A 13,934-nucleotide genomic window follows, 5' to 3' on the forward strand; every position below is an offset into this window, starting at 1 on the left:
AAACTATACAGAAATAATATATTCAATCATTTGAAAAAGTTTTTCGTGTAACTAAAGAGTTACGTTATATGATTTCTTATTGCTATTCAAAATGTGGATTACTCTATAATTTCGTATACATTATTATTATGATTAGATACCCTTGAATCTGTTTATACACAAAACATTACATTTAATCATAGCTAAAATTCATATATAAATATATATATATATATATATATATATATATGGATTATTGGATCTTAGTTGTCTACTAAATCGATGATCTACCATAATTATGAAGAAATGCTTTTGATTAGTTCTTTACTGTTTTATTTCGTAAGAAAAAAATAAGAACTCATTCCAATCAAATCAAAAAGACAGATAACATGAAACAAATAATCTTTGATCGTTTAGAAGCGTTTTTTCTTTTGTATGCAACTTAAAAAGTTATATAATTTTTGTTACTATTTAAAGTGTGGATATATATATATATACATATATATGTATATATATATATATATAAAAGACAAAAAACTCTTTTCAGGTGACACGTCATCAGCTGTAGAGACGACACGTGTCCAAATAAAAAATTCGACGTAACTATGGAGACGAGACGTACTTCTTAAGCGGAATGTTTCTGTTCTTCTTCTTCTCTTGAAGCGTCGTCTATCTCCACGGCCCACCAAGCGATCTAAGGTGAAGATCGATGCGGCCGCTGCAGCCTGTTCGTAGTTTTCTCGAGATTTCTTTTAATTAATTTCCTCCAGTTACTCATTTGGTTCTGGGTTTTGAATTTGTTTTTCTGGGTTTGTCGTCCGGAATTTGAATCGGATTTTGATTTGTGAAAATTTGTGGCGGTGGAACCGGCGGGGTATTTTTAGCGAGTGAGGTTCCGATCGAAAATCAAGGACCGCCTTCGGATCGTGGATTGTTTTCTTCGTCAAAACTCATCTGAATCTAGAGAAAGAGTACCCAGTGAAGATACGATTAGGATTGGAACCCCTGCAACTGATGACTTGGAGACCACGTGGTACAATTCATTTCCTGATTAGCTCCCCAGAAGAGTATTCTTCCAAATTTTCTCAACCATTTTCTTGCTCACCAGCATATTTATGTGAAAGTCTTAGATGCGAAAACTTGTGATCAATTTTTCAAATTTAAAATTTTACGGCAATTTTTAAAAAAACTTTCAGTCTTAGTTTATGCTGTTCCCGCTTCTTTGTTTATAAAATTTTCATATCCAGATTCTTCGCACAGAAATCAGCCACCTGACCGTTGCAAATGGTACTATAGCGGATATTAGTCACACTCATGTATCAGTAAGCACATTCCTCCTAGATTTTCTTTAAACATTTTGTGGAATTAGCTTAGTTTGTCTCAATGTTCTTACTCAGTCATGTCTAAAAGAGTCCTGGATATTCCTTTTGCTATGTCAATCCTAAGGTTTCTTTATCCAAGCGATTACGGCTTCCTTGGAACGAACCTTCTTCTGAGGTGTCTAATCTCTCTCATGCAGTTATGGCGAATTTACAAAGATGAATTCATGACATCATTTTCGGTTATGTAATTCTCTCATGATTTTGTAATTTTTTTATTGACTTATTAATCCTACATACATGGACTGGCTGTCACGATATTGATTTGTGATCTTCATATTCGTCAAGGTTCAATCTCATGCAGCTTTTCATACAAAACGAACGTAGCATTAGCATCAGGAAAATGATTGTGGCTCTTGAGGTGATATGTCTGATTCACCTTTTTCAGTATTCCCCTTGACACGATAATGCTATTTGTTTCTTATATTCTTCTTCACATGCTGCGTTTTGTCTTCTTTCTTCCATGTCTCTGTAGCCTCCTAGATTTGACAATGGAACTATACTGAGCCAGATCCCGCAATATCGTATATTTGGTCAGAAAAGAGCCTAAATAATGATCACCATCAAGCTATACTACAGGTCATTGCTTGATTATGTTCGATTGATCTTTTATTTAACATGCTATTCTTAAGGCATTTCTGAACGAAAATATTTCTGTAGCAAAGCTCATAAAGGACTTGCTTTCTTGTTTTATTTTCAGATACTCACTGCAAAGGACTATGCGTTGATCTTAGGAATGCCTGGAACAGGAAAAAACCTCCACAATGGTCCATTCTGTGAAAGCTTTGTTGATCAGAGGTTCATCTATTCTGCTTGCATCTTACACAAACTCTGCAGTTGCTAATCTACTCATCGAATTAAAAGCGCAGGTCCTTTATTCCTCTAGGCAACCTTATTATTTTTCTGGATTATGACTCTTTCATTCATCTCTAAAATATTTTATAATTATGTTGACATTCTATAGTTAGATTGTACATATAGAATGTTACTCTCTTTAGCGGGAAGGGAAAGAAGTTAGGTACAGTTATACAAGGAAATAAATGACAATTAGTTAAAGGAAGACAGTAAGAAGAGTATGTCAACTCTTTAAAATGAGTTTTTAGTTTACTGAACAAGATTGGAGAAGTCAACAAAGAAGTGGGGCTGGGTTGCACGTTGAAGTCGTCTTGTCCTCATTCTTTTTCTTTTGGCTACCAATTTTATGTTATATGATTTTCTCAATATCTCTATATGAAATGTCATATTTTTCTTCTTTTTCTTTAAATTCATGATGCAGAAAAACCTGAAGGGTCAAAAGGTATTACTGTATTATTATTACATATGGAAGTTAAGGAAGAATTTATGGGAATATCAGCGAATAAACTGCAGGATTTTTTTTCTTACGAGAGAGGAAGAACGTTTTTCTTTGCGTAAGTGCCTACTTTTAGACATGTAGGACACTTTAATACGTCTGATATATTTTGAATCCACTTGCAGGGAATTGAGTTTTTATCTGCAATGCAAAAACTCACTTTAGTCTCTTATTTATTTTTTTTAATATGAAAAGTGGGGAAGAAAAGCTTTCACCCGTACTAATTAAAGAAATGTCTCCAGCCATTTACTCTTCTGCATGAATTTTTTAATAAAAAAAATAGTAGAAACGCTGGTAAAAACCAGCGTTGCGGATGGTCTTACGTATTGGAAGAGACGAGGCTTTACACGAAAAAGTTCGAGAAAGTTGCTTTTCAGGTATTAATATATTTTTCCAACTATTATAGCTTCGGAGTCTTCTCAATGTAGTTGAGACTTATCTTTGTAGCAGCTATGGGTATGTGCAGTTGCTGGAACTAAATGTAGGAGATTGGATAAATTTGCATTACATATCAACAGTACCACTTTAACATGGACCAAAGATTGTCACTCTGGACATGGTAAGGCCTTATGAGATTTGTTGTAATTCACTTTTAGCAACATTTGATTTACTTTGAGACTTATAAACTTCAAATTTTACTATCGTGATGGTAAGATTTGGATTTTTATTTTATAATTAGTATTTACACAGAGACACTTGAAGCTAAATTCTAAAATTGGATGTATTGATTCGAGTTTATATAAGATGACATACCAAAACACCAATCAATATTATTATGTAATATAAAACTTTAACAGAAGAAAAATCTGCGCGTGGGTGCGGGTATTCACTTAGTATATATATAAATTTTGATTTCATTTTTTTGGGGTTAAAGTATTGGATTTCAGTTGTCTAGTATTATAAATAAATGCTTTGTTGATTAGTTCTTTACTGATTTATTTCTTGAGATACTTAGTTAACCCAATCAGATTAAGAAGACAGATAATATGAACGTGTATATAAATATATTACAAGTACAACTACAGGAGCTGACGGTTAAATATATGGAGGAGACCTCATACTATAGCTTTGAAAACGTTATGAATCAGAGCGACGGTATATAATAAACTAAGACATCGAAAGTGAGCGAGAAAAAAAGCTCACACCATGCATAATAGTTATGATCTATGATCTAGATTAAGACCATGTGTATTGAGAATCCTTCACATTTTTTATTTGGGTTGTTAATAATATTTTGAGTTAAAATAATGAAAAGGAAGTTCAAAATATAAAGGCTGTCTTTGCAGAAGGATTTTTAGGGTTGGCCTTTAAAAGATTGTTTATAAAAAATATTATAATATTCTTAAGGAACTTTTAATTCAACTCTCTATTGTACATGCTCTAAGATCCGTCCAGGCCACAAACATGCAGCAAAGCACACATACCACTCCTCATCAGTCATCACCTACACCGTTCTCACGACTTAAATTAATCTAGGGATAGTTAAACAAATAATACATGTAAACAGCTAAAAAAGAAAAAATACAGTGCAGTATAGTACATATATCTCATGAAGAAACGCCAGCGTTTCGTTTTGACGTGTCGGCGTGAGAAGAAAAAAAAAATAAAAAATGGCATTTTTGATATCCTTGGCCGTTTTGAATGGGAAGGTGTAGTTAGATCGAGCCCGTCGGTCATGTCGTCGTCGTCGCAGAGCCTTGGAGGCGCCACCAGATGCGGCCGGGTCATTGGCCCATCTCTGGACAAGATCATCAAAAATGCCGCCTGGCGCAAGCACACCTTCCTTGTTTCCGCCTGTAAATCTGTCCTCGACAAGCTCGAATCCCTCTCCGATTCTCCCGATCCTTCATCTCCTCTCTTCGGTCTCTCCACCTCCGATTCGGATGCCGTCCTCCAGCCGCTCCTTCTATCTCTTGATACCGCCTACTCCAAGGTTGTTGAGCCTGCTCTTGATTGCTCTTTCAAGCTCTTCTCTCTCTCCCTCCTCCGTGGCGAGGTCTGCTCCTCGCCTCCTGATTCTCTTCTCTACAAGCTCATCCACGCGATCTGCAAGGTCTGCGGCCTCGGCGAGGAGTCAATTGAGCTGGCGGTCCTTCGCGTCCTCCTCGCTGCCGTCAGATCTCCTCGCATCCTGATCCGAGGCGATTGTTTGCTCCATCTTGTCAGGACCTGCTACAACGTGTATCTCGGCGGATTTAATGGCACCAACCAGATCTGCGCTAAATCTGTTCTGGCTCAGATTATGCTCATCGTCTTCACCAGATCCGAGGCGAATTCTATGGATGTATCTCTCAAAACGGTTAATGTCAACGACTTGCTTGCCATCACCGATAAAAATGTCAACGAAGGGAACTCTGTTCATATTTGCCAGGGATTCATTAACGACGTTATCACGGCCGGGGAAGCAGCTCCTCCTCCGGATTTCAGGCTAATTCTTGAACCACCAGAGGAAGGCGGAGATGGGGTGAATACTGAGGATGAGGGCACAAACAAGATCAGGGAAGACGGATTCCTTATGTTCAAAAATCTGTGTAAGCTGTCTATGAAGTTCTCGTCTCAAGAGAACACCGACGATCAGATTCTTGTGAGAGGCAAGACTCTGTCTCTTGAGTTGCTCAAAGTTATAATTGACAACGGTGGCCCAATTTGGCGCTCTGACGAAAGGCAAGTTTTATCTTTGATTCTACAGGTTACATTCCCTATCTAATGCGCATTTGCTATTCGTCTCCCAGTATGCATTGCACGTTATCCAAGAGCTAACTTTCCCTCCCTACAATATGCAGGTTTCTAAATGCCATTAAGCAGTATCTTTGCTTATCCCTGTTAAAGAATAGCGCACTTTCGGTTATGTCTATTTTTCAACTTCAATGTGCTATCTTCACCAGCTTACTACGTAAATATAGATCGGGTATGAAATCAGAAGTAGGCATATTCTTCCCCATGCTTGTCCTCCGAGTCCTTGAAAATGTTCTTCAGCCAAGTTTCTTGCAGAAAATGACTGTGCTCAGCTTACTTGAGAACATTTGCCACGACCCGTACCTAATCATTGACATATTTGTGAACTTTGACTGTGATGTGGAGTCACCAAACATCTTCGAAAGGTATTTGCAAATTTGAAATCATTTTATATCTCCGCAAGATAACTTTTCTGTTTTCTGTATCCGGAATAGCATTCCAGGTGTCGTCTGATTACAATCTTTAGCTGAAAAATGTTAGACATCCGATCAGGCCACCAGGGTGCCCTATGGTTGATATGTATATTCCATTAGTGGTCTTGTACTTTAGCAAAATGTATTAAAGCTCTTATAATTCTATCAGATGTTTGCAGGATTGTCAATGGTCTTCTAAAAACGGCGCTAGGGCCTCCTCCTGGTTCGTCGACAACTTTGACCCCAATCCAGGATATTACTTTTCGGCACGAATCAGTGAAGTGCTTAGTTAGCATTATTAAGGCAATGGGAACATGGATGGACCAACAATTTAGCGTGGGAGAGTCACTTTCGCCTAAGAGAGTAGAAAATGAAGTACCTACAGACAATCATTCAAACCCAAATGAAGAAGAGGGGACAACTACAGATCATGAATTTCACCCAGATTTGAGTTCAGATTCATCAGACGCTGCAACTCTTGAACAGAGGAGGACATACAAAATTGAACTCCAGGTCTTATTTTGCACCATAAAGGAAGTAAACTATTGCTTTTATCCCATTCGGAGATTTTATTTTCTTTTATCATCTTTCTTGGTTTATGTGCAGAAAGGCGTCACTCTATTCAATAGAAAGCCTTCAAAGGGCATTGAGTTTCTTATAAGCTCTAAAAAGGTTGGCAGCTCCCCGGATGAGGTGGTGTCGTTCCTGAGGAATACCACAGGCTTGAATGCAACCATGATTGGTGATTATTTGGGTGAAAGAGAGGAGTTTCCAATGAAAGTTATGCATGCCTATGTGGACTCGTTTGATTTCAAGGAGATGAATTTTGGTGAGGCAATTAGGTTTTTCTTAAGGGGGTTCAGGCTTCCTGGGGAAGCACAGAAAATTGACCGCATAATGGAAAAATTTGCTGAACGCTTTTGCAAATGCAATCCAAATTCATTCAGCAGTGCTGACACAGCATATGTTCTTGCATACTCTGTGATAATGCTTAACACTGATGCCCATAATATCATGGTTAAAGAAAAGGTTTGTATTCATGGCTGTCACAGTTTGTTCAGTCCATGGCAGGTTAGCTTTTGGACTGCAGTTGAATGTGTTAACATTTTCTGGTTATTTCTGTGCTCAGAAATTGTTATTGAATATTCTATATTTGGAAATTGCTTTTTATTGGTATAAGAACTACAATGTATATTTACTTGTTTTACATCTGCTTTTCTGCTTTATGACAATCAGATGACCAAGGCTGATTTTATCAGAAATAACCGAGGCATTGATGATGGCAAAGATCTTCCAGAAGAGTATCTTGGTGCGCTTTATGACCAAGTTGTCAAAAATGAAATAAAGATGAGTTCTGATTCTTCTGCTCCAGAAAGCAGGCAGTCCAACGGCCTGAATAAACTACTGGGTCTGGACGGTATACTCAATCTGGTTTATTGGACACAGACAGAAGAGAAAGCTGTAGGGGCTAATGGTCTTCTTATAAAGCATATTCAAGAAAAGTTCAGGTCGAAGTCTGGAAAATCAGAGTAAGCTCATGTACCTTTCATTCAAGGTCTAGTGTGAACCGAGTCAGGAGATGATTTGACTAGATAATATTGATTATAAAACGATATTCTAATGAAGGATTATATGGACTGATTGGTTTTAGTTTGATGCTGCTGAGCTAGTTATGTTCCCTGTAAAATTAGCGAATGAAGCTGAAAACCAGGTTTTCTGTAATGTTATTTACCCTTTAGTTTACCTTCTGAATTCCTGATAATCTATCTTGTAAAAAGGATTATGGCTGACAATTACGGTGGAGGAATGTCTTCGGATCTGCAGTCATAACATCGATCTCATGACTTAGATTCTTTTGTCGGTCTTGTAGATCAGCTTACCATGTCGTCACAGATGTTGCAATATTGCGGTTTATGGTTGAAGTTTCCTGGGGACCAATGCTTGCCGCATTCAGCGTTACACTTGATCAGAGTGATGACAGGCTTGCTGCAGTTGAATGCTTACGAGGCTTTCGGTATGCCATTCATGTTACAGCAGTTATGGGTATGCAAACGCAAAGAGATGCATTTGTCACTTCCATGGCCAAGTTCACAAATCTCCATTGCGCAGGAGATATGAAGCAAAAGAATGTCGATGCTGTAAAAGTAAGTTTCTTCTTATGGATATCGTTGTTCAGAATGAAAACAGTTGTTCCTCTCTGTATTTGCCTATTTGCTTTCCTCACATCTGGTTTTCTAGGAATTAGCACAAAGTGAAGAACGTATTCTGAGGCATACTCACTAAATACATCATGTGTTTTAACTTTATGTTTTCACGGTTTGTTAATGTCTTTTCTCGAGTGTAAAACTTCTCTTTACTTGATGGAGAGAAGCATGCGTAATTTACCTCTTCATAACTCCATCATTACTTCTTATGCTATTCAGGCTATCATATCAATTGCCATTGAAGATGGTAATCACTTGCAAGATGCTTGGGAACATATTTTGACTTGTCTTTCTAGAATTGAGCATTTGCAATTATTGGGTGAGGGTGCTCCAAGTGATGCATCTTATTTTACTTCATCCGAGACGGAAGAGAAGAAAGGCTTGGGTTTTCCTAACTTGAAGAAAAAAGGAGCCCTCCAGAATCCGGTGATGATGGCTGTAGTTCGAGGGGGCTCATACGATAGCAGTGCAATTGGACCAAATGTGTCGGCTCTTGTAAAGCAGGATCAAATCAATAACTTCATTGCAAACTTGAATTTGCTTGACCAGATCGGGAGTTTTCAGTTGAATAATGTGTATGCTCATAGCCAGCGGTTGAAGACTGAAGCCATAGTAGCGTTTGTCAAAGCTCTGTGCAAAGTCTCTATGTCAGAACTGCAGTCTCCTACAGATCCTCGAGTATTTAGCCTCACAAAATTAGTTGAGATCGCGTAAGATTTTCTTCTCTCTCTCTCTCTCTCTAACATGTAGAATGAGAAATGGTTGTATTAATACATCTAGTATTGGTTATTGAATTGGTACCGAGTTAGCACCTTGATTGTCTAATAAGACCTCAACTTACGAATTTACATCTCTCTTTTCTTGCTGTTCAGCCACTACAACATGAACCGCATCAGGCTAGTCTGGTCTCGCATATGGAGCATCCTATCCGATTTTTTTGTATCTGTTGGCTTGTCAGAGAATCTCTCTGTTGCAATATTCGTTATGGACTCACTACGACAACTTTCTATGAAGTTCTTGGAACGCGAGGAGCTTGCTAATTACAACTTCCAGAATGAATTTCTACGTCCGTTTGTCATTGTTATGCAGAAAAGCAGTTCTGCTGAAATTAGAGAACTAATAGTTCGGTGCATTTCTCAAATGGTACTCAGCCGTGTTAGTAATGTGAAATCAGGGTGGAAAAGTGTTTTCAAGGTATATTCTGTTATCCTTGCATCCACCTATATTTGAAGATACATATATGATTCAGCTCATATTAAGAGAACAGCGCTAAACCCAAGATATTATGCCAAGTAGTTTATCTGTTTATGAATTTTTTTTTCAAGGCATGCTCTAGTGGTTGACATGTTTTACTAAGTAGCCAATTCCCTTTCAGGTATTCACAACTGCGGCAGCTGATGAAAGGAAGAACATTGTGGTGTTGGCCTTTGAGACAATGGAAAAAATTGTCCGAGAGTATTTTCCATATATAACAGAAACGGAGGCAACAACTTTTACTGATTGTGTTAGATGTCTTGTAACTTTCACCAACAGCAAGTTTACCAGCGATGTTAGCCTGAATGCTATCGCGTTTCTACGATTTTGTGCACTAAAACTTGCAGACGGAGGCCTTGTGTGGAATGAGAAGGGTAGGTCTAGCAGTCCCGGTATTCCAGTAACAGATGATTATGCACCAAATACCCAAAATTTCATGCAAGTAGATGAGAACATATCATATTGGGTTCCTTTGCTCACAGGTAATCTGTTATATTATTAATCTGCGAATAATACCTCGATTTAAACGCACCACAGATATTCTGGGCACCTTAAGATTTTTGAATTGATACTATCAGATACATATTCCTTTGATAATTCGTCAAACTTGGTTGATATAAATGTCCTGGGAAGTTAGGAAAGGACATTTCCCTGATTCTAATCAAATTCTTTTATTTTTATTACAGGATTGTCTAAACTAACTTCTGATTCTAGATTAGCAATTCGTAAAAGCTCCTTGGAAGTGCTCTTTAATATTTTAAAGGATCATGGCCATCTTTTCTCACAAACGTTCTGGATCGGCATTCTCAGTTCAGTTATTTATCCTATATTTAACAGTGCGTGGGGCGATAATGATCTACTTTCTAAAGATGAACACAGTTCATTGCCATCCACATTTTCTCCACATTTTAATGGAGCTTCCTGGGATGCTGAGACTTCAGCTATGGCGGCACAGTCTCTGGTGGATCTATTTGTCAGTTTTTTTACTGTGCTAAGGTCTCAACTTTCAAGTGTGGTATCTTTACTTGCTGGTCTTATAAAGGGGCCAGCTCAGGGTCCTACAGTAGCTGGAATCGGTGCGTTGCTGCGGTTGGCAGACGAATTGGGTGGCAGGTTCTCAGAAGATGAGTGGAAGGAGATATTTTTGGCTGTGAAAGAAGCTGCTTCATTGACATTGTCTAGTTTCATGAAGATACTGAGAACCATAGATGACATTTCAGATGAGGAAACATTGTCTGATCAGGACTTTAGTAATGAAGATGACGTGGACGAGGAAAACCTGCAAACTATGTCTTATGTTGTTTCAAGAACAAAGAGTCACATAACCGTCCAGTTACAAGTTGTTCAGGTATGTACAAAATGTTCTTACTATGCAATGAGTTACCAAGCTTTGACTCATGGCTAACAAACGTGAAGAATAAAGATGTTAAAGAACACACTGAGCCCGTACGAAAATGAACCTAGAAGTGTTGTATGCGTTACTTTGCCTTGCTCCATAATAATGATCTGATGCCCTCGCTCACTGCTCTATTTTATCCTGTTTTCAGGTAGTGACCGATCTCTACCGAATCCATCAGCAGTCATTGTTGTCATCTCATGTCACAGTTATACTGGAGATACTCTCATCAATCTCATCACACGCCCACCAGCTAAATTTTGATTTGATACTGCAGAAGAAAGTGAGGAGGTCATGCTCCATCCTGGAACTCTCTGAACCACCCATGCTTCATTTCGAAAATGACACTCACCAGAATTACCTGGATGTTCTTCAAGACCTACTAACATACAATCCAAAAGTGTCCTTGGAGCTAAATATAGAGTCGCAACTGATCACAGTGTGTGTGAAAATTCTGAAGATGTACCTGAAATGCACGTTGTTTGAAGGTGCAGAGCTGGAAGAAACCCGGCAGCCCCAAAACTGGATTCTACCCTTGGGAGCAGCATCGAAGGAAGAAGCTGCAGCGAGGTCTCCCCTAGTGGTTGCGGTGCTGAAGGCACTGAGGGGACTGAAAAGAGATTCATTCAAGAGGTATGCACCAATTTTTTTCCCATTATTGGTGGAGCTTGTGCGGAGTGAGCACAGCTCCTCACAAGTCCCACAAGTCTTAAGCACCGTGTTCCATACGTGTATGGGTCCAATGATGAGTGAATAGAATGGGATGGTTATACTTGCGTTGAATTTTGACATACGAACATGACATACGAACACCTCAAGGATAGATTGCGAGCAGACACGAATCCCTCATTTCTTCTTTTGTTTTGTCTTCTTGTTTCTTCAGGATTTTTGTTTCGTGTGTTTGGTTGCTAGTGATGATACAAATTAAGTAACTGATTATTGTTATAGAAGATAGGAATAGGACGATGAGATCCAGGGGTCATTACATTTTGACTGCAATGCCTATATTCTTCCTTCCAGTCGTGATTGTAAATGCAAAAACTCTCATGAGCATTTTTTAAACTTCCAAGTATATTTAACGAAAAAAGAAAAAGACAGTGATGGCCCAGACGTGGTAAGTCATTGAACTGAGGTGGGTTATCTCCGTCTCCAAAAGTCATGTATAAAAAAAAAAAAGCCACAAGACCACCGAAAGTGAATCATGCATGACTCAAAAGATAAGGAAAGGTGAGGAGTGAGGACTAGTGGAACTGCTTTCCTTGGTATGTCATTCCAAAGCGCCAATACGGGGGAGCGACGTCGTAAGAGGCAATGGTTTTGCCGCCGATGAGAGTGACCTCGAAAGATAGAGACTGCCCGATGAGATCGAGAGAGGAGTGCCAGTTCTGTCCCCAGTTTCTGGCCATTGGAATCCAAGCCGTTGTATGGCCCTTCACTTTCACTCCCACCACTTCCCCGTCGAGGCCCACGTTGCTTATCAACACCTGGAAGAAATGGGAGCTCCCGTTCAAGCTAAATCTCAACCCGCCTCTCCGCCCACACTTGACCCTCCTGTACTGCACGGGGATTACCTCGGCTCTGGTTTCTGCGATCCCTGTGAAGGCGGCATGAGATAGTTCCAAGTGCTCCTTTGGGAAGTTGCACCAACCTCCGTAATCGGAGGAAAGGCCTGAATTGGGAGGACAAAAATCGGTGGCGGTGACCACCACGGAGGGGCTGCCTTGAAGGCACCACCGAATGTGGTTCACGCACCGCACTTCCAGACAAGCTCCGCAGCTGCTTCCCCTGTTGAACAGCTTCCCGCTCAGGCCTGCGCTGTACCCACCATAGCTGCTCTGCCTCAGATCTCCATACCCACAGGCGCCTCCTATCACCACCACCACCAATTAGTTAGTCTGTCCAGGGAGGGAAGAAAGATAGATGGACTGGATAGGAGAGAGAGAGAGAGAGAGAGAGAGAGAGAGAGAGAGAGAGAGAGAGAGAGAGAGAGAGAGAGAGAGAGAGAGAGAAGAAGAAGAACCAGTGGTGACGGAGGAGGAGCCGTCCTTGTCTCTGGACAGCGTGGCGGTGGCTATCTTCCAGTCATCATCCTCGGCAGTGGCTTGAAAGAGGCGGCAGAGAATGATGAAGCACAATGCGAGTTGCTGAAGTCCAGAATCCATGAACGACCAGTGTGGTGTGGTGTGGTTGGGATCCTCACAGTCACAAGTGGCAGACAAAAGTGATGCGTTTCAGAGGTTTTTAGGGGTTCCTTTTGATCATCAGGCTCCGCTTTTCAAGACTGGTGGGGATGCTGCGACAAAAGATTGCTCTGACATGTTTTGACTTTGACGGTTTCCATTTCAGACCAGTCACATATGGGAACAATACGTTTTCCAGGCCATCTCATTCGGTGGTCCAATTTAAATCCGATGGGCCCTTCCCTAAAATTGAAGAGGCCCAAGTCCGATTTCGAAATAGGCTTAGTTTTTTCTTTGTTTTTTTGGACGTAAATAGGCTTAGTTAAAATTGGATAACTCGTTTTGTAATGTCGACAAATGAAAAAAAAAAAAAAAGAGTGTTTTTGTTATAACAAAATGCAGAGACTCATTTAGAATTCCTCAAAATGCATCCTACCTTACTTTGTCTTCGTACTTTTGTCACCTCTCTTGTTCACTTCGATGCAAGGGATACGTAATTGCTCCCATCTGGTTATTCTGTATCTGATATAGCCACATCTAATGAATCTTCTTTCTTTCCTTCTTGTCTGGCTTTTCAGCTGTCCCCGTGAATGAAAAGCTTCAGTACTCTGCCGTTGAAGTGCAGTCACTCATCCTCAGCACTCAGCAGATGAATCTGTGTCAACAGGCAATAAATAGAAAGTCGTTGTAGGGGTTGATTGCATCAGGGAAATAAACAGGGTTGGTCCGCACTTCTCCTGGTCATTAACACAAATGAACATGCCACTTTTGAATGAACTTATGAAGAAGAGAAACGACTGACAGAGGAATTAAGGACAAGAAGATGAAGAAGTTGGTAGTCAGATTAGGTCGGTCTTATCTGAATGTAATTCCACTTTTTGTTTAAAAAAAAAAAAAATGAATTTTGCTTTAATACATATCGATCTTATGATAAGTATCACAAAACAGAATCAAACTAATAACTCTCGTGGGAAAATGGTATATTCACTATGGTTATCATTAGGAAAGTCAATCAGCGGGTAAGGTTATTTACTCCGTTATT

At 39.5% G+C, this 13,934-nt stretch overlaps 2 protein-coding genes and 1 long non-coding RNA gene across 8 annotated transcripts; 2 read left to right on the plus strand and 1 right to left on the minus strand.

Moving 5' to 3' along the window:
* The first annotated feature begins 597 nt into the window (after window positions 1-597).
* LOC112082211 lies at window positions 598-3,320 on the plus strand. 4 transcript variants are annotated; one of them, XR_002896863.1, is made up of 8 exons: window positions 624-1,012; window positions 1,227-1,301; window positions 1,426-1,545; window positions 1,647-1,719; window positions 1,834-1,937; window positions 2,059-2,227; window positions 2,635-3,086; window positions 3,160-3,320. It is a non-coding gene; the product is annotated as an uncharacterized LOC112082211 (long non-coding RNA). The 4 variants fall into 4 exon arrangements; XR_002896862.1 differs by having other exon boundaries at window positions 598-1,012; window positions 1,240-1,301; window positions 2,059-3,086; XR_002896861.1 differs by having other exon boundaries at window positions 2,059-3,086.
* Window positions 3,321-4,301: 981 nt separating this feature from the next.
* On the plus strand, window positions 4,302-11,774 carry LOC18028120 (brefeldin A-inhibited guanine nucleotide-exchange protein 1). Of its 3 annotated transcripts, none has more exons than XM_024149526.1 (11): window positions 4,302-5,373; window positions 5,493-5,810; window positions 6,038-6,371; window positions 6,465-6,929; window positions 7,095-7,387; window positions 7,729-8,002; window positions 8,282-8,772; window positions 8,935-9,256; window positions 9,438-9,798; window positions 10,003-10,664; window positions 10,864-11,774. In XM_024149526.1, exons 1-11 carry the CDS (start codon window positions 4,385-4,387, stop codon window positions 11,467-11,469), a joined length of 5,115 nt encoding a protein of 1,704 aa, XP_024005294.1. In that variant the 5' UTR covers window positions 4,302-4,384; the 3' UTR covers window positions 11,470-11,774. The 3 variants fall into 3 exon arrangements, with proteins under 3 accessions (XP_024005294.1, XP_006411603.1, XP_024005295.1); XM_006411540.2 differs by having other exon boundaries at window positions 6,465-6,887; window positions 10,864-11,469; XM_024149527.1 differs by lacking the exon at window positions 4,302-5,373 and having other exon boundaries at window positions 5,783-5,810; window positions 6,028-6,371; window positions 6,465-6,887; window positions 10,864-11,469.
* A 9-nt stretch (window positions 11,775-11,783) lies between these two features.
* Window positions 11,784-12,993, minus strand: LOC18028121 (expansin-A20). Its single transcript, XM_006411542.2, has 2 exons — window positions 12,733-12,993; window positions 11,784-12,579 (listed from the first exon to the last, which is right to left on the minus strand). Exons 1-2 carry the CDS (start codon window positions 12,872-12,874, stop codon window positions 11,954-11,956), a joined length of 768 nt encoding a protein of 255 aa, XP_006411605.1. The 5' UTR covers window positions 12,875-12,993; the 3' UTR covers window positions 11,784-11,953.
* Between the last annotated feature and the right edge of the window lie 941 nt (window positions 12,994-13,934).

This window comes from Eutrema salsugineum, unplaced genomic scaffold, assembly GCF_000478725.1.
Source record: "Eutrema salsugineum unplaced genomic scaffold, Eutsalg1_0 scaffold_1, whole genome shotgun sequence".
Classification (NCBI taxonomy): Eukaryota; Viridiplantae; Streptophyta; class Magnoliopsida; order Brassicales; family Brassicaceae; genus Eutrema; species Eutrema salsugineum.

Bases quoted from the DNA above. Each gene is read 5' to 3' on its own strand.
- LOC18028121 (XM_006411542.2), bottom strand. From the start codon at position 12,874: ATGGATTCTGGACTTCAGCAACTCGCATTGTGCTTCATCATTCTCTGC. The intron at 12,580-12,732 runs GTTCTTCTTCTT...TGGTGGTGATAG, and splicing joins CTCCTCCTCCGTCACCACTG to GAGGCGCCTGTGGGTATGGA.
- LOC18028120 (XM_024149526.1), top strand. From the start codon at position 4,385: ATGTCGTCGTCGTCGCAGAGCCTTGGAGGCGCCACCAGATGCGGCCGG. The intron at 5,811-6,037 runs GTATTTGCAAAT...AGATGTTTGCAG, and splicing joins TCACCAAACATCTTCGAAAG to GATTGTCAATGGTCTTCTAA. The intron at 7,388-7,728 runs GTAAGCTCATGT...TCGGTCTTGTAG, and splicing joins TCGAAGTCTGGAAAATCAGA to ATCAGCTTACCATGTCGTCA.